Source organism: Temnothorax americanus, unplaced genomic scaffold (assembly GCF_048541705.1).
Source record: "Temnothorax americanus isolate GAGA-0224 unplaced genomic scaffold, ASM4854170v1 Scaffold28, whole genome shotgun sequence".
Taxonomy (NCBI): Eukaryota; Metazoa; Arthropoda; class Insecta; order Hymenoptera; family Formicidae; genus Temnothorax; species Temnothorax americanus.
The window spans coordinates 551,924-572,110 of record NW_027509421.1 but is presented as its reverse complement, the minus strand read 5'-3'; the positions used below and the strand labels follow the sequence as shown (position 1 = coordinate 572,110).

The 20,187-nt window shown below is 44.0% G+C and overlaps 1 protein-coding gene across 11 annotated transcripts in view; it reads left to right on the top strand.

Moving 5' to 3' along the window:
- Positions 1-20,187, top strand: part of LOC143899662 (growth factor receptor-bound protein 14) — a 251,125-nt gene that overhangs the window by 136,275 nt on the left and 94,663 nt on the right. For all 11 annotated transcript variants that reach the window (XM_077410092.1, XM_077410091.1, XM_077410093.1 and 8 more), the window contains one exon: positions 3,711-3,740. In XM_077410092.1, the coding sequence (XP_077266218.1) occupies positions 3,711-3,740 (30 nt within the window). The remainder of the gene's footprint in view (positions 1-3,710; positions 3,741-20,187) is intronic.

Below are 20,187 nucleotides of genomic sequence, written 5' to 3'. Positions count from 1 at the left end.
AATATCTTCCGTTTATATGATATATCATTGCGTACATCACGAAAAAAGATTTTTTTTGGCAGCAAAAAAAACTCGTGCGTTTGTTTATTGTTAGTTTGTTTATTTCGTTTCGAAAAAGGCTATTACAGATAAATTATAGTACAAATGTTCCTGACCGTTATTTTTTATCAGATCTGGTATAATACTTCCCTGATGGGAGGGAAAAATAATTGCGCTGCGTTGTATATTTCGCATCGCCGACATATATATATATATATATATATATATATATATATATATAGAGAGAGAGAGAGAGAGAGAGAGGCAGCCATATCACTATTAAATCTAATGGAGTGAAGTAGATTGGAAAACGAAAATTGGGGCGACTTGTACGGCGTAGAGGGAGGAGATTCTCGAATCCGAGAAACACGAGCTACTGCAGCTTCCTAAAGAATTAACGTACGTCCCCTTATTTATAGTTATCGCCATTTAAAGCATATTTCCTGGCCGCGGGTAGTACGACCGCGCTGAAAATTTAATGCCTTCCGCTCCTTTCTCTCCTGCGCCCGCGGCCGTGCGAGGATCGGCACCGAGGGCGACACAATGCACCGGAGAACCGTTAATCGCCGTTCTTTCGTGTCGCGCCAGAAGCCAAGGCGCGTTACGAGCGGCACAACGGTTCTCTCTCTCCTCGTTCGAAATTTCGTCGCCGTTTTAATCCGCGGCTGTTAAATCCGAATAATACACAGCGGGAATAACACGCGGTCTCTCTTGCTCAAGAGATGGAAATTTGAAGCAGCCGTGTGTATATATATTTTTTCCTTTCACGAGCTCCCTCACGAGTGTCACACGTGCTGCCCGCCGTCGATGCGCGCGTAATAATTCATCCGCGCGGCGCATTCGGCAGCGCGTGTGAGCGCGTGTTACGCGCGTCGGCGGCGGCCGTCGCGCACTCGCGTCCGTCCCGCTGAAAGTGCGGTGTCGCATAAATTATACGGGCGAAATTACAGAGTCGCGCAAAGTACGGCGAATCCTACATGTAATTACACTGTTTCGCCCCAAATGATACCGGCTGACTGACATAACACACTAAACGCGGAATACTGAGGTCGTGTCGCTTGACGACGTTACTACTTAGAAGCGGGCTACATTGGCGGAATTGCCGATGCCACCCGGCCATATACTCGCTCGTGTCTCGCATCGACTTCGACATGTTTCGCCGTTTAAGAACGGAGAGAACCAAGTAGAGAGTGCATATACGCGTCACGTTCGCGGCCGGGAGAACCTTGCGCCATGCGTAAAAGCACATAGGCTGCCGGGGCATCAGTGCCGTATAGTCACGCTCGCTCTTTGTTTCGAGCGAGCGCGAGGTCGTTGTCCCAATTCTCGACTCGTGTCTGTGTCTGTGTCGTCGTCGTCGTCGTCGTCGTTGTCGTCGTTCGTCATCGGTAGAGATAACAGCGATAACTCACGATTTAGCGACGCGCCGCCGGCAAGCTAATAAATTTCTATGCAGCATAGATCGAAAAGAGCCGCGCTGGTAAAAAGATGGAAAAATTATTATTATCCTTTGATGTATATTTCCCCTCTCGTATTGAAGGCGAAATCGTAATCCGATATCGTATTTTATATAGGGGTAAATTTTATTTATTTCTCGTGTACCTTCGTCGCTTTTATGGCTTCTGACATCGCGTGTCTGCATTATTTGATGCGATACGCGTGTTGTTAAGATAAACATTTTTCGTTGTATCCAGATCCGGATTTACTGTCGCCGATAAAAAAAAAGGATGTGGCAATGAAAGTTTTCCAAGTCTCGCATTTACGAAATTCGATAATTTGTTCCGAATACGCGCAGCGTAATTCCGGTGAATTTTGTGTGTTCGATCGGGCACCGACGCCCGAAATTGAAAATGCGCGAGCTCAGGTGCGCACGCTCTCGTAAATAATCTCCATGCCATCTGTCTTAATAGGTAGCCTGGCTGGCTTTACTGCTGGGTAGAGGAGTGAACGAATGCGGAGATATGTTGTGTGCGTGTGTGTGTGTGTGTGTGTGTTTGTGCGCAGCTTGAATAAATAAACAATCCGGCGCTCCGCCTGCATTTAATATTCCGCGAGGTAACGTGCATATGCGACGATCTCGCGACCAAATGTCACGGTTTCGGACATACGTACGTGTCACATGGAAAAAAAATGGAAAATCGCATAAATAAATATAAATGCATCATTGATCTGCGCCCATGGTCGATCCGTGACGTTTCGACGTCCGAGTTTATATCGCTGCAAACTTTTTCCGAAATAAGATAAATGCGAATAACCCAGATGGAGACATATGTGAATTATGGCGAAACCTATCATAGCATAATTTACGCATATGTTACGCCTAATAAAGAACGTTGTGTCAAGTTAAGTCAAATCGGTCGAACTGATCATAAATATCAAAAGAACAAATTTTTTAACGGTTTCTCTCTGTTTGCCATATATCTTATTATTTATTATAATTTTTTATGTAAGAATTTACTACATTTCTAAGCAAATGATAATCAGTACGATTTATTAATTCATAAAAGTTGAGCTCTAGAGACTAAGATTTTAAATGGACGGAAGTGTTTTTCGGAACGTTTCTTTAGATGATACACTCAGACGATTTTCATTATCGCTTGTCCTGAAAAGCGGAAAGAGTTGTCGTTTAAAGCCAGTCGGAACGTCTGCCGGAAAAGCGAGGGGGACGACGCTTTGTGAACATCACATGAAATCTACCTTGAGGGATGCATTTACGAACTCAGGTCGGTTTCGTACCGTTTGCAAATTTTAAGTGTCGCCCCCGGCTCTTTGACGCGCGAGGGATTTTTCTTGCTATCTGAAGTACACGCCGCGGGCGAATCTTTAACGGCATGAGGCGTGCATGTTTTTAGTAATTTGGGATTTATTTACAACGACAAATTACGAAACAACGATTACGAAGCTCTGTTTTGTTAAATCAAGCTGAATAACTTTTCACTGCCTTTTTCTTTTTTAGAAAACGTGGCGTTTTAATATACAAGACTTACTACACCAATGAATGATGACTTACATAGGAAGTAATATGTTTAATTAATTTGATTATACAAATCCAATTTGCAAATATATTAAATTAATTAAGAGATAAAATATCTGCGAAAATCTCTGAACGGGGCAAATTTTCGTATGCAAATTTATTCGAAGTGGCCGCGAATAACGCAGCTTACTCGAGCGTTTGCGACTATGTAGTGCATGCGTGGTTCGTCGTGTACACGGAAGAGCGCCATACACGCACGCAGCCAGAGAAAGTACAAGACGAAAGGAGCGAGAAAGACCCGGAGGGGGCACGACGCTTTCCAATAATTTCTGCGCTTTGTTGTAAATTCCTCCCGATAATTCGTGGTATTTTCTCGCTGTATTTTATGAGCGGCTACCGGCTTTGCCTCGCAAATTGTTTCCAGGAATTCTCCGTATGCTGTTAAATTACTGTACTTTCACATAATATGTGTGGTGGATTTTAGCTCGGCGCGGCGGCGTGCCGTGCCGCGCTGCACTTCGGCCCGGACTCTAGGCTTTTCATTGGAATTTTTGCATTGCGCTCATTTCCCGGAAGAATTTTATTTTTTTAACCCAATCTTTTCCTATTACGCGCCAAATAGTTTTAATTTTTCGCCCCTGTGGCGGCCGTAAGTTGACAAACAACGTTCACCAGAGATGTTCTCTTTCTGTTTCAGGCAATCGCGACGCTACCGAAACGGCCTGTGGTGAGTACGCAAAATTATTTTTACAATTTTTTTCGGGTTGTCGTCGATGGAGATCGACGATCGGAAATCGGAGATCGTTTTTCCGATTTTCTCCCCGATAAATAAGAAGAAATTATTACGTGGACAAGGTGTGAATAGGTCGTAACATTTTTGTATGCTCGACGCGAGACTGTTAATTTTTGAACGCGAAACTTTTTGCGAGGAATTTAGTAATTCAAAGCATTTAAGTAATTAAATGTTCTGGATTACTCTAGAAAAATAATTTATTGTTATGTTGAAAAGTGCATATCGAAAAAAAAACCGTTTTATTACATCTCTCTTTGCCACTTTGAATCATTTAAATTGTCAAGTGATAATTATTCATCCTGAGCTACATTCAGTTGCTCATATATATCACTTCTTCTAATATATGACAGTGAAAATCATTTATGGCTAAGGCGGGACGGTGAAATCGATCTGGGATAATTTTCTTGATTCCTTGGCAACGCGAGGATTGAAGTTGTAAATGTTTATGGCATGTATATACATTTTGAGCACCAACGATACCATCGGCGGCAACGGTATAAAGCCGGTGTTAATATTTGATTTGCCGGTTGCTGGGCGGCGATGCGCATGCCTGGCGTATCTTCGACAACCTCTTCGCGTTCCACCCCCTTAAATCTCACCACCCTTATCCATCCTCTCGTCCTCTTGCCCTCTCCCCTGTGGAGAAACTCGTATTTACTTATCTGTCGCCGCTCTCAATAGTCAGGGATTTAATACCGGGTGGTTGCCGCGCGGTAAACTCGCGTCTCTTGTGTCTCGCGGATAAGAATTGTCTTTCGAACGATCGGGTTTCGCGGCCGGCGGGTTCAACGATCCCCCGCGCAACAACTCGCGCAACGGCACGATATTTTATTTCGGATAATTTTAACCGGTGTTGCTAACGTCTGGCGGTCGATATACCACGGTAATTTTGATGCAGTCGCGAGGGAGAGAGAGAGAGAGAGAGGGGGGAAGCGGGGGAGAAGGAGGGTTGAAAGCGCACAGTGACACCTCGGAAATTGTCGATCGGACTTTACGATGAACTTGCTATTCCCGTTCATCCTGCCCTTCGTCGTAGCGTCGTAGCGCGCAGCGCCAACTCCCGTGGACGGTTAAACGGTGGTTCGCACATCGAAACTTTTTTTTTCCTACGTTTATAAAACGCGAGTATCGATTAACCTTTGTGAGTGACGTGGCGAATTTACCAATCGTGCTTTTTTTTTTAACGGAAATTTATTAATAACCGCGCTCTTATACGGCAGAAAATGGTCTATAGACTGCGATCAAACGTAACTTTGTTTTTACTTACTTATCCGACACTTTTCCATATAAAATGCATCGTGATGCATCTGTGTCGTACTTACCACGTCGGTCACTAACGTATCATTGCGCGTCTCCTCGCGTGTTAATATTTAATGTGTCATCTAACGTTAGAACAGGAAGTCTGACGGTGCTAAGGCATTTCAATGTAAATTTAAATTCTTTGAAACTCGCGTTTCTGCTGATTAAGAAAAACATCTAAATTTTACATGAGTCGCTCTGAAATTGCACTGCACATCAAGAGAATAATTTTCACATCGGATTTCACAGCGGGACATGTTCGCATTTAGAATGACATTTTTGTATCCTCGAGAGAACACTGAGTATTCCCTCTGTCGTATACGCTTAGTAGGATATCTAAAACATTTAAATGTGCGCCACGAACATTTAAATGTATCGCCTTAACTCCCTAGTAGAGAGCCGCGCGTTTCCGTTCGTCGGAAAAATCATTTTAACGATTATTCGCTGTCTCTGAGAAACACCGTACGAAAGCAGATGTTCGCGGAGGGATTTCGTAACGTGGAGAGAGAGAAAACCACCGAGTCCGAAAATAGACGACTTTGCGGGCGCGCGCACGTCCTCGCTTTATACGAGGAAACGAGAGGCCTGTCAGCTGATTGGACGAGTGCCAATTTTTGGTGAATGAACCGACAGTCTCGTGTCTCGAATACACACCCTCTTTGGTAGTTCGCCCCCGTCACGCGGCAAGCATCCGGTCTCGAAAAATATGAGATCTTTTTTTTTTGCCATCAGCCAACGCCTGCGGAAATGCGATCAATTCCTATACTTAAGAGAGATATAGCGTCTCGATTCGTGATAGAGAAACATAGGGTCGAATATTACGCGTCGGTTACTCGCGAAATTCAGATATTGAGGCCGATATTATTTTTTATCTTATTATAACCGATGCAATAGTTACGAAAATGTCAAAACAGTGATAACTACTTAACATGTATTGATATGAAATTATTATAGGAATTAATGACGCGTAATTATACATATAATACGTCGAAAAACTATTTAGACATCAGAATTCGTAGCAATGTCAAAATGTACCTTGACCAACTCGACGTCAAGTCCTCTAACGGCGGAGTTGACTCGTCCTATCGTGTTAAAGGATTAACGCTTATGTCTACCCCGAGAGGCGTGCCCATTACCGCGAGAAGCGGCTTTGATATGCTAATAAAGAACCAGTAACGCGATCTCGATGTCGGGATATTGTCGCCCGATAAAGACGTTAGAGACACGGTACCGGAAAGAACAACCGCGCGTGTGACATGTGCGTAAAAGCCAACAACAGGCTTAGGCCCCGGGCCTCCGATTCCCCTGGGAAGATAATGAAATTTCGCATGTGCGAGAATCGAAAATCGTCTCCTTTGTGCGTCAGGAGCCGAGGTCGCTTAACGGAACACCCGGGAGGATCGTTGCCGATAGAATCTCACGGGTCAACTCGACACTGGGATGCTGCGAGGGCCTTTTGCAACGGACGCAGAAGAGGAGCCGTGCATGCAAATCGCAAATGGCCGAATAAAAACATACATTTGCGCATACGTAATGTTCTTACGCGATGCAGCTTTCGTAGAAGAAGATTAGCGCGTTGCGTTAAGAAAATAGGAATATATAGAAGCGCACGTTGCTTTATAGGAAAATAGAGGTATTAACTCGACGGATTTTACGGCGGAGCGACGTAGAAATTTTCGTTGCGGAGAGATGAGATTAGTCGAGGGATCTTGCCGCGTGAAATTTCGAGCGCAATACATCGGGCCTCCATTTCTACGTCTCGCTTTATCTTGTACGCGCGTTATCACGCGCATACGTCCGACTGTATCTTTCTATTCATTGAACCGGGGGAATGCACTCTGGCACCCTTTTCTCTATATTATCGCCACTTCCGGCCCCGTATATTCTTCCGCGTTTATTTATTTGCGAATCCGTTAGACTTAGCTACCGAGAACTCTATTACGCGCACGAGCGTCTCCTTGCCGGCTGGCTGGCCGCAATGTTTCTTGGCACGTAGAGCAGGTCAGGGCTGGTGGCAGCGATACCACTGTGTGATAACCTTGCTCGATAAGCGTGGCGGCTTACGTTTCCGTTAAGTCGTGCATCCTGCCGCGAATTGAGTTATCTACGAGCCAGTATCAAATGCACGAAGCTACCGCCGCGATAAAAAGGAATTTAATCACCTTTAATGCCGATAGAGCTGACGTGACGGTTTTATTGGAACTGCGAGATGTTCTTTTCACGATTAATTCTCGATCGTAGAAGAAGATTGACTTTATAAATTGGTATCAGAATTTTATAAAGAGTCGATATACATTTCTTCTGTTTTTGTTATTTTTATATGTACTTTTTCTCACTATTTGTTACTAACGCAAAGAATAAAAAAATTGCATAAACTTTTTAATCCGCTAGCGTAGAAAGTAATTTGTTTATAGCAGTTTTAGATAAAATCGTTATTGCATTATCCATATTTAATGTTATGCGAGACTTTTGTCAAGAAAATTGGCTGCTCTATATGTATCTTCGAGGAAATCTTCAATATCAAGTGGCACTTTTGCCAGACTAACGAGTTTAGGGGGCACGCGCGCAGCTTCCGATTTGTTCGTGGCAATTTTTGAGCTTTCCCTGAAAATTCGATCATCGAGCGCGCGCGCTGGAGAGAGAGACGGAGATTAGTTCGCGCTCGGGGTGGGACGTGGAGGAGATGAGGCGAGGGTAGAGCGGTTTCCGACGCTGGGGATAGAATCGGCGGGATCATTTCCTTGAATTTAGAAAACTGTGAAAATCCACTCTGGATTCGTTGCAATGGCGCGCGCGCGAGCGGGTCAGCTTACGACGGGCAAATTGGATTTCGCAGGCGCGAAGGGCGAGACAGAAATCGAATCGCAGGGGATAAAAGCGTACGGGAACAGAGAGGGGAAGGGCAGCGAAAACCGTTTCCGTTCCCGAGTGCTCCCGCAGGAGCGGCTTTCGTGTTCGTGAGTTGGGAAACTGGCGCGATCGCGAAAGCCGATTCATCGCATCGCGCTGTGGGCTTCTTTCGATCTACCGGCTTGCAAATTGAAACGCCGGACACAGATGCATCAACGAATGAGTAGTGAATCTATGCTTACTTCTGTGTAATCATGTAAAATTATATAATTGAAACTGTTCGAGCATTAAAACATGAGGAAAGATAGGAGTTATGTAGAGACGAAGCAATAAATTAATTCATTGATTATGAATTTAATATTATTATATATCGTGTCATAGGTAAACCATTCATCGACTAATTAAATAAAAAGAATCTTCGTGGATTTTTCTCCTCCTTACTTTTTGTTTATCATATTGTGTATGAATATAAATACTTAATGTCTCTCCTTTTTCGTTAATTTCAGTATTAATTTTTATTTTCAAACGCATATTGTGATTACAAAATTGATAACAATATGCAATATTGCAATTCACGACATGTGTTTAATAATAAAAACACTTAACGATTTAATTAAATTCTTTCCTCTTCGTCCGCATTTTTAGGGAATTCATGTTGTATACGAATAATCAGCGCACGCCTCTTCTCATGTTGCGTTTTTTTTGTATTTGACGAACGAGAACAAGAGAGAACGTGAAGTATCTCGGGGACTCGTAATTAGCACGGGAAGAAGGGTTCTGAAAATTTTAATCAAACCGAGTGGTCGCTTCTACGAGTCTTCCCATTTGCCACGTTTGTTCGTCGTCGGGGGGGGGGGGGGGCACATATTACTCTTAATTTTGCAAAAGCCTGCTCTCCTTGAGTCTCGATTCCTTTTCTCCTAAAGGACGTAAGATAATATTTGTCCCGAAATTTTCGAGCGAGGACTCGCGACAGGTCGAAGGTAGCGCCGGTTACGTATTCCATACTGCGACAAAGAACGTTTGCTCTTCCCGGCGCAGGCCGGGACTTCCGTTTCTCTTGAGAGCCTTTAAAGTTTAAAGGGCCAGCTGGAGGGCATTAGGAACGAGGCGCTGCGCTACACGGCCCTTTAAATCTCGGTGAAATTCTTACAAAATGCTCGAGGCGCTCGTCCATCCGACCGACATATGACTTTTTAAAAGATCTCGAGAATTTTGCATATTTTGAAACAGCCATATTGTATACAGGTTTTCTACCAATATTTTGCTTTCTTTTGTTCCTCGAACTATTTTTGTCTGCAAATCGATAAATTACATTCTTCTTCAGATTAGTACACTCCTTAATGAATTTATAAGATTGCTAATCGAAGCGTTAAAGATTTATACTCTCATTTTACTTGAAATCAGATTCAACTCTTTCAGCGATTTCAGAGAGATTATCTTTTTTTATTATATTCTCCGCGAGTCGCATTGTTTTCTGAGATTCCAATAACGGCTGACAGTTTGTGGCATTTATCTAAATAGATGCCACAACTACTGAACCGCGCGCGTGATCTCATTTTAATTAAAATATAATCTGATTTAGTTTTTTTTTTACTAAGAAGCGTGTCACTGTCAATGAGCGAGTTTATTCCAAAAAGTCTCTGTAATTCTTTTTTTTTCAAACATATATATTTGTATCATGTTCTCCTGTTATATTAGTCATTTTTTTTGTTTTAATAACTATTAAAATTGTAGTATATATCTTACATATTTATTATAAATCAACATGCGATATATATCATGTGATTTAACGTCAGTAATATATTCAAGGATGACACAAAAAGTATAGATCATAGCTAAAATTATCCATTTCAGCTTTACGCATCTCGCGGTCTCCAACAATTCGACGCGAGGTATTTGCGTGGGGGCAACCTACGGGACTACGATTAAAGGGAAGGAAGCTTTCCATGAAATTTAACCGCGCGGAATAACGAACCGGTGCGCGCGGACATAGCCCGGACGCGCGAGTACAGATCGATTGATCGGCGCGCACGTCCGTCCGATCTCTCGCGCCGCGCGCCGTGTCGGCGTCAACATCGACGTCGCGCGTCGGGGAGTTGCGGCGACGCGACGGGGTCCGCCGGGGGCAGCAGTACCGGGAATCGACGGATAATCGATATCGGGCTCGATTCCCGACTGCCTCGCCGTACGGAATAACGATGTCTCGTTAATGCCGTCGAACGAGCGTGAAAGAGACCATTCGTGTCGGTTCGCGACGGTGCGGTGGTGCCAAAGGAAGGAGGCACGCTCCCTTGCCTTCCTCGAGCTTGTTTCCTCCTTTGCTTCCCTTTTTCCCGCTCTCCTTCTTTTGCGCTTACGCGAACGGTGATGTTACATACGGCGGTATCCTCGAGCGACACCGATAACCGAGCGCGCGTCAAAGGAACACCTTTGTCTCGTTAGTTAGCATATCGAGGTAGCTGATTCGCATCTCCTCTCTCTCTCTCTCTCTCTCTCTCTCTCTCTCTCTCTCGGCATCGCCCTGCGAAACGGGGAGATTTCCCGATGGGGTTCTCCCGAGGGTCTCTCCTTGTCACATCTCTTTCTCTCTCTCTTCCGATTCTCTCCTCTCACATTCCGAACCGCTCGTCGGGGGTTGATACTCGAAAGCAACCATTTATCACTTATGCAGCATGGATGGTATCGTCGACGCAGCGATTCCGGGATAATTTATCGCGTGTTTTTGCAACGGCGCGGCACGGAACCGACGGCGGCGTCGGCGATGGCGGCGGCGGCGTCTCGCTGTTTCCGCGCGCACGAAACGAATTCCTTCGCTCTCTTCGCGGGCGAACGCCGTCGCGTCTTCGCCGGCATCTTAAGTATCTGAAATTCCCTGCCGCGGATGCCGTCCGTCTTTTCCGTCCCGTCCGAATTTCCGTTTTCGTCCTCTTCGCGTGAGACCTCGTTCACCTTGTATTTGCTCGCGAGAACGCGTATCCGAAGGTCCGACGTATCGTTCTGTTAAATCGGCTTCTAGCTTGCTTTGCTTCTATTGTAAGATCAAGAATGAGACGCTCGCTACTGTAGTGTCTCGAGTCATATAAAAATTTCGCGATTAGTGACGCGAAAAATGCCGGTTTTTGTTTCCACCCGTTTATATCCCTTCGGAACGTTATCGTCTTTGTCATTGTTGTCTTCGTTCCGTATCCCTACCATCATGGGTATCATTTCACCCTTATTCTCTCTGGCAACCCCGAGGCAAACTCACCTACCCGTGCAGGATAAGTTCGGACTCCTCGGTGTACAATACACTTTCCCTTTGTACGAATACGAATAGTCTTGTCCGGTGAATCGCGCTTTCAGAAGAAGTATCCCGGGAGAGCGAGAGGTACTCGCGTCGACTCGCTAGAATTCTGACAATGCACTTCGCCGATGCTTGAAATTTTTTTCTTCGTTCCTTTTCTTTTTCGCCCGTCGGTCTTTGGGCACGCGGGATTTTCTTTTTTCTAACCAGACCCGAGAGAGCGACGGACTTGCGAAAGAAATTGCGAGAGAAATTGCGTTCTCGAGAGACCGAATTATTCTTGTCAGCAACGAGGATCTTTGCTCTGACGTTACAACGAGAAGTTACTTCTTTTATTATTACACGATTCTAAAAATTACATGCTATCCGCGCGCGATTAATAACGATAAAATTAATAATGCAATAATCATCATTTTAGAAACGAAAGTCAACTAGTCAAGTAACTGACGATAAATTAAGAGTTGATCTACAAATTCTGAATAAAGCGTGAATTATTTCTTACGAAAAGTTCATCTACAGGACGCTCCAGATTCATCGAATTTTTGTATCTATAATATTTTCCAAGCTTCTGCGATTGAAAAGTAGCGCTACTGAGAGATTTTTCTTAAATAAATACTGGCGTCTGTCGACCGCGCCGTTCCGATTCGCGTTCGCGGGACGCGGAAATGGGTCGCGATAGCGTTACATACATAATAGACGGATGAAGGTGTATGCCGCTTTGCATACCGAATCTCTCGCGACGACCACGTTGAAGTGAGTAAAGACTTTTCCTCTATTATGGGAACAAGATAGCGGCGACGTCGGATGGCGACGGAGACGGAGACCGAGACGGGAACTGAGAAGGAGACGGGGCAATGGCGATGGCGGGCGTCGTTGGCGCCGGCCGGGTAAGAAGATATAACTTCGTTTCCTAGCCGGGAACCGAATCGACCGGAATAATTAATAATTAACGCCAGGGCGTGACCCCGCCCCTGCCTTCCGTATTCTAGTTCGCGGCGGCGGATGTCGACCTCGTCGCCATCATCTCGCCACGGAACTTTTAAAGTATCGCTCGCATAATATATAACCGCGCCGAACTTCCATCTCCCTGCCTCTCATGGAATTTTTCGCGAGACTGCTATTTTCTTGAAAAGAATTATTTAAGAGCGGAAGTACCCAACGCGTCGCCGAATTATAATGTACTTTAAATTGGTGATAATCTCTTAAAAACAATGATTAGTTAATTATTAGTTAATTAATAAATCTTGGGAAACTTAGGAAGCTAATGCACTGCATGGACGTGAACGTCGAAAGCAGGGTTGCGAAACTGGTAATTAAGAAATTAAGAAATCATAAATCAATTTTGATTTGTGAATTAAGCAGTATTTAATTCACAAATCAAAAGTGATTTGTGAATTAAAGCCTGTGTAATTTACAAATCAAATTTGAATTATGAATTAAAGCCGGTGCAATTCACAAATCAAAATTGATTTATGATTTAAAGCTTTTGTAATTCCACGAATCAAAACTGATTTGTGATTTAAATCCTGTGTAATTCACAAATCAAAATTTATTTGTGAATTAAAGCCTGTGTAAATCACAAATCAAATTTGAATTATGAATTAAAGCCTGTGTAATTCACAAATCAAATTTGAATTATGAATTAAAGCCTGTGTAATTCACAAATCAAAATTGATTTATGATTTAAAGCTTTTGTAATTCACGAATCAAAATTGATTTGTGAATTAAAGCCTGTGTAATTCACAAATCAAATTTGAATTATGAGTTAAAGCCGGTGCAATTTATAAATCAAAATTGATTTTTGATTTAAAGCTTTCGTAATTCACGAATCAAAATTGATTTGTGAATTAAAGCCTGTGTAATTCATAAATCAAATTTTAATTACGATTTAAAGTTTAGAATAATTAATAATTCAAAATTGACTTATTAATTATTTTTGAATTAAATCAGAAATTGATTTAATTATTTGCAACCCTGGTCGAAAGACGCGATCAACGTTGTTGAGAGTTTCTCGAGGTCGAGAATAGTCGATGTACGTAATACATACGTAATGTAACGAGCAAAAATACACGCAAAGTATATACCTAGCGTGTACTCGCGAGATGGATTACGCAATGTTGATTGTGGAAACTTTTCGTCCGACTCTGCGCCTTTTTTCCTCGGCGCGCTCTTTCCTCCGTTAAAATTCCGCGAAGAACATCAAAGGGCAGCGAGCGAATGACGTCGACCGGCGATATAATGGTCGTGAAAAGCGTGCGTGATGCGTGATCTCGCGCTCAAAAGAATTCCGCAGCCGGCGAGGTGTGTTAGCCCGATCGGATTTCGGTTACCGTCTCTCTCTCTCGTTGGCAGACGCGAGTATGAAAAGCTTCATTCTCGCCGTCGTCGCTCGAAAGATGACCGTCGTCGTCGCGGCTTTTGTGACGTCCTCGCAGAAATAGATAAGCTGTAAGGGAATGACGAAGATATCGGGACGTGCGGATATTAAACCACTTCGCGGATCGTACGTAAAAATCGCTATGGCGATTCGTGACGATCGCGGATGAAAGGTGACTTTTCGAGGACTTGAAGCTCCAATAATCTCTGAAAGCTAGTAAAGATATCTAGTAGAAGTGTGATTAAACGAGGAAATATATAAAAGGCAACGTTAGGAAATTAAAATTGATAATTTTCTATAAATATCGCGGGATCAACATCAAGAGCCAATCCGCGTTGCGTAATGCTAATTTTTCAATGGCTCGCGCGATCATTACGCCTGGTAACCACGAGATCTCGTGCCGTAATGATGCGCGCCAGTAGCTTGCCGCTCGATCTCCTGACGCGGCGCGAATATTCATCGTCGTTTTGTCAAACGGACTGTACGTCGCGTCGTTACAAAATGTCAATTTGCGCGAGGACAGATGCGAAAGAGCGTTTTGTTTCGAGCATCGAGCCGAAGTTGCAGCGACCAAATTTTCATGATGCAAAAGCACTACACTGTTACCGCTTTAAAAATAGATAAATTTCTGTTTGCTATTAAATTGCATTTACTTACGACACATGCTGTATTTTAAGATTGAATTTCCTTGTTCTTCGAAGAACAACAACCGTTAGGAACCACGTTTGTTAGACCGAACTGATAACGCCGGACTTGCGACACAGCGAGGTGGCGCGACGTAGGACAGAACTTTCCCCACCGGGGATATTTTTCTATATAAAAAAATATATCTTGGAGATTTCGCTCGCAGGGGGGACGCACTTTTGGTACGGCCGTCGTTATCGGTAATAGGACGAGTCCGTATCGTCCTGTAGAGAACGGGCTATAGATCCTCTCGAAATGACGCTCGTGTCGTCCATCGTGCGATCGCCAGGCCAGGCCCGGGGGCCATCGGAGACCGATAAATCGCGCGCGGATATCGATCTTTATTACGGTAGAAAATAGAACGGCGAAACGCGAATGGAGGGTGTATGGTCCGCCGATGGTTTATTCCTCCTCGTTTATCGCATCGGCCGTCGAATTTGCTCGCGCGAGCGCGAACGTCGGCGAGCGCGGCGCGCGGGGAAATCAGGCCGTGCACAGCGAGCGAGAGACGCGCTCGAATTTTTGTTCGGCTCATCAATCCAAATCAATTGGATTGACTTGTGAATTAGCAAATTATTTATTGTACGTGCAAATTCATTTTGTAAGACTAAAGTGATTTATGGGTAAATGAAGTGATTTATAGCGAATTCGATGGGACGTGTCAGTGCGCGCTGGCGCTCGCGCGTAAGTTAATGTAAAGGTAAATGCAAAGTACATAAACGGATCGGAAAAACCGCGAAATATTTAATATAATTTATCACATTGTTTGAGAAAATATATGCCGGACCGCCGGACGTTTCATCAATCAAGCTATTCCTGTCACGTTTTTATTTTTATGTAGATTAATGTACAATAGTTTTTATAATCTGCCGCGCTACCAAATCCCCCGTATTGAATAACTGTTGTGAGATGAAGCGTTGCAGCAAGTTTCCCGTCTAGAAGTAAAATAAATCAAAAGTTTATCTCTCTGTTCTCTTGTCTCATCACGTTATTTTACTTTAACTGAAATAGGTCACTGAGCAGCTGATTGTGAGATAACGCTGCGCGGCAAGTTCTCCGTGTGGGAAGCGGATCGAAAGTTTATTATCGGGCCTTTTTTTATTTTAGCTAAAATGATATAGTGGGTGAAATCATGGTCTCGGATAATGCGCTCGATCGCATGGCGAGTTCCCTGTTCGGAAGCGAGGTAGAATCGGACGGTAACCGGACGGATGCGAGTTTGAAAGGCCGCGCGATGCACGGCACGCGGTCGTAAGTGTCAGTTGGTTCGAGCGTTGCCGGGTCGCCTAATTTATGCGCCAATTAGATCACCTCGCCGAGGAACGCGTCGCTCGTAAAACCGCGCGCGACCGACGCGCAAAAAATCACGGAAGGGGCCGCGCCTGGCGAGAGGGAGCCGAGAATGGGAAGGTATGCAGGGCGGCGGAGCAGGACGTCGTCCGATATGGATTGGGACCAATAACCATCCGCCTCCTTCTATTCCGCGATCGTTTATCTCCACTCGCGTAAATAGCGTCGTATAATCCCGTATTCCGCATGGAAACCGATTGCCCCGTAAAACGATTTTGACTTTCCTTAAATCGTATCCCTTCCCCATCCCTGCCTCGGCTTTTCCGCTCTCGAGAAGCTGAAGATATTTCTATGTCAATGTTAATTTACCCGCGTTAACGTCCGCGTTTCCTCCGTTTTCTTTCTATCGAGTCGCGGTCGTATATCGACCGAATGCATCGTCAGATAAGCCTTTTAATCGAGATATCTTAATATTTCCGTATCGTTTTCGGGCGAAGAGATAATCCAATTACCTCTTGGTCGAACCTTTCATAATCCAGCTGTAATAAATAACAATTGCGAAACTAATTTTTTGCAGAGAAAACCTTTCTCTCGTGAAGCATATATGTTCATTCTGTCATTCCGTGCCTTTTAAAATAACAGTTCAAAGCATGCCCGCTGCGTAAGATAAGAAGTCGATTTAGATACCTGCAGATGCGCAGGTGGTGGATACTTTTATCGCTACGTGTCCGTTACAGCGCGCGGCCACGTTTCCCGAGCGAGCGACCAGCAACGTCATCGCGTGTGCCGTATTGTTTTAACGTACGCTTGAGTTTACTGGGTTAGGATATCTGGAGTGGTATGTCCCGCTATATATATACAGGCTTCTTGGACCGGGGCCAAAAAGTGCGGGTTTTCCGGGCGCGAAACCACTGCTTTTAGTGCCGCGGGCTGAAATACACGAGAGAGAGAGAGAGAGAGAGGGGGGGAGGGGAAAGAGAGATTTTCTCTTCGCCTGCTATTTCCCTTTTCGTTTTAACTGATTTCCTCTCCGTCGTGCTTGCTGCTATCCTCATTGCGTCTGTATAGCGTGGCTTCCCTCTCTAATAAAATAGTAAAGCTTGTTGGGACAGCACGTGACGGTCGATTGGAGATCGTTTGGCATTCGATTCCGATCTCAGGAACGATCCGTGAAAAGGTGCTCGACGATTGAACCGCTTTAAGTCCTCGTAAAATACGTCGTCCTTTCACTCCGCTTTGCCGTCACTGCGATTAAAGGGTCAGAGATGGACACACCTTTTTATCGGCACCGTTTTCAAGACACGCAGTCTTTCGATTCTTCCGATTAATATTAATTCCCCCGCGATAAATCATACCCAAAATAGCAGATGATTTCTGTACATACTTATCCTTATACTAATATACATATCCTAATAATAGACCTAATACATATGAATAATTTTACGATTGCAGAAGATATATTCATTTTTAATAAAAAATATTATTTTAACGGACCTGCACATCTACATTATTCTTTGCTAAAATTTTATCAGTTATTTTTTTTTAAGAATTTATTAAATTAATGAATAAAATGATGACTGATATTTTTTAACGGGGAGCGTATCGGATAATTAAAAGTTAAGAATTGGCTTTTTCCAATGTGCACCGTCCATTGAAAGAATGAAACCTTTAATCGAGCCTCGGCGAGATGAAAGAGGCGGGCACTTCTTTCGCTCAAACACACTCGCGTAATGAAGCAGTCGTCATTACACAATATATAGCGGGGCGACGCTTGCAACCGCAAAAGTTCTCTCTCTCTCTCTCTCTCTCTCTCTCTCTCTCTCTCTCTCTCTCTCTCTCTCTCTCTCGGCAAGCTCGCTCTCAGAGCTCCTTCCTCCCGCGACAAAGATATTTCCTGAAAATCGCCGCGGTACTTTTTCGCCAAGTGCAACCGGCACTTTTCTTTGAACACGAACGGCGAATCCGCCCGTAGTTCAAAGAGCTTTGCTGAAACGCGAGAAGACAAAGGCTGAAGGAAAAAAGCGGTATATATATACTGTTTTAGAACAGGAAGAGCACGGAATCGTTGTTATATTTTATTGACACCGTATAAGCGAGAAATGTCGAAATGTCGCTGAATCATCGAAGTAATCGCGCCATAAACGATTTTTTAACGGATAACAAATGAACGAGTGTGTGTGAATGAGAAACGCAACGTCACAAGACACTCTTGCGAGTATCGTAAGACTTTTATTGATCCTACACTACTATAACGCTACACCATAAATTGCATGCATACAATTACATATACGAAAACTCGTATTGTAAAGGTGTCGGGTAATTGTACGTCTCGCCCTATATAATACACGTTTCCCCCGGAAGCACGCACTTCCGCGGACGTCGAATTGTTACGATTCAGCACGTTTGATGAATGACATTGAAAACGTCGAAGAGACAGAGGTCCGATGACATGACAAACGGAAAGAAGACAAAAAGACCGACGAGCGTGACGCACGAGCGACGAAAGACACGAACGTCGGAGAATAGAGGACGAACCGTAAGAAGGAAAGAAATGATGAAGAATCTGTAGAGTTCTAGCAGGGACCCCGCACATACACGTCCGTCATCATGGCTATAAATTTTCGCGGTTAGATTATAGCAAAACCAAGAGAGAAGATTCCACGAATTCCGAATTCCTAATGTGAATAAAACTGATATTTATATTCTGTGAAAATGTCATAAAACGGAGAATCAATTCTGCTTCACCATTTTGTCGCGTGCGTGGACTTTCATTTTGGATAAAAAAAACTCATTTAGCACTCTCCACACGTAACGAGGAGAGGATATTTCATCAGACGTGATTAATATATCACGGATAATAATAACTCGTCAATTTCTATTCATAACCTGCGTTACGTTACATATTCATATGCTGCGCTCTTAATAAGAAAAGAAACATGTGTTTAAATCCAGCATTGAATGCTGGAAAAGAGATCGTGGCTGTTGCGGTTGATCAGTGGCGAGCGTGATGTTCGTGAAACAGGCGATTATCGGTGATAATGATGCTGGGGATAGGCAGTATGTACTAGCTTGCGCGAAACGCGATATTTCTCGCCGTGCTCACGACCGTCCGTCCGACCGCGTGGCAAATTTATTGCCGAAAATAAACTGCGCGTCGTCTACGGGTGCCAACTAGTGCCATATGGTACTAGTGAACTGGAAAGAGTTAATAACGAAAACGCACGCGTGACTATGACGATGAGACACACGTCCGTGATACACGTCAAGTTAACGGGCACGCCACTCTATAAAGTTAGCTCGTAAATTCTCCGGCACGCGGCATGCGGGACGTTTCATATTCCAAATGATAAGATACGGAAAGGCTGGGAACCTTTCGCGTGCGCGCGCGCGGCAATAATATCGAAGAAACTTATTCGATGTTGTTCGGAGAGGAGTTATAGGATCCACTTCTCGGAGTGAATTATCTTCCCTGCACTCGCTTCGAAGATGCCATGCGAGTTTCTTCCTCGAGTCGGTACACACAGTCTCCGATTGGCAATAAAGTCGTCAGGAGGACTTGAAGAACTATAAAAATATTGAATGCCCCTTTTTCAAACATACCGACTTGGATGCTGTATACACGCGGGCGCAATGGCAGTTCTTGAAATTTCACGTCAGAGAAACGCGCGTTTCCTCCGTGAGATGACACAACCAGGGTTACCTTTTTTTCTTTACCAGAAATCGGGACTTATAATTGGGAAAAAAAAGAAAGGGGTCAGTTTAATAAATAAAAATATTTAAAAGTATATTTTATCTTTTTATTAGTATGGTCTTTTATTCTAATATTTATTTATTTTATAGTGACATGTAGGAAAATACTCGCTCCACAAATGCGTTAGATGGTGGAATGCTCGAAGCACAAGATACAACAATTGATAAATAACGTGTAGCTTCTCTTTCTTTACACTTTTAAAGATATTTACTTATATACTTTTGATCAATATACTGATATCTTCAGGAGAAAAATTTGGCAATATCTTTTTACATTTTATAGTTCCTGCTTACATGAGGGAGAAAACATAAAGTCACACAAATTGACTGTCAAAATAATTTAAAACTGCTGCTCTCTAAAAATCGGGACATTTAGCGTCCCGCTGCTATCCTGCCGGGACGTGGGACAAATATTGAAAAATCGGCACAGTTCTGGCAAAATCGGGACGGGTGGCAACCCTGGATATAACGTCGTTTTCACCGAACGAGCGAATTCAATTATTCCGCATGCGTTTTTGCGAGAGATTCGCGTTGACCCGCACGTGAAACCGCACTCGTGTCGTCACGTAATGCAGCGAGGGCGATGCCGTGGGCCTTATTGCACGCCGCACGTGCACGCGGCCGGCGCGACAGGACAATTTTCCTCCGGGTGTATACTGTTTAATCGGAGCAGCGCGCGATCCCGGGAAATTGATCGGCGGTAAAATACATTTTATCGCGCTAATCGTGAGGGACGGCTCGCGAGAGGAAGGGGCGGGAGGGAGGGGGACACGGGGAAGGACACCCCGGTAAATGCGAGGCGGTCGAGTATCGGCGAAAAATACATCGTGGATCACCGCGGACGG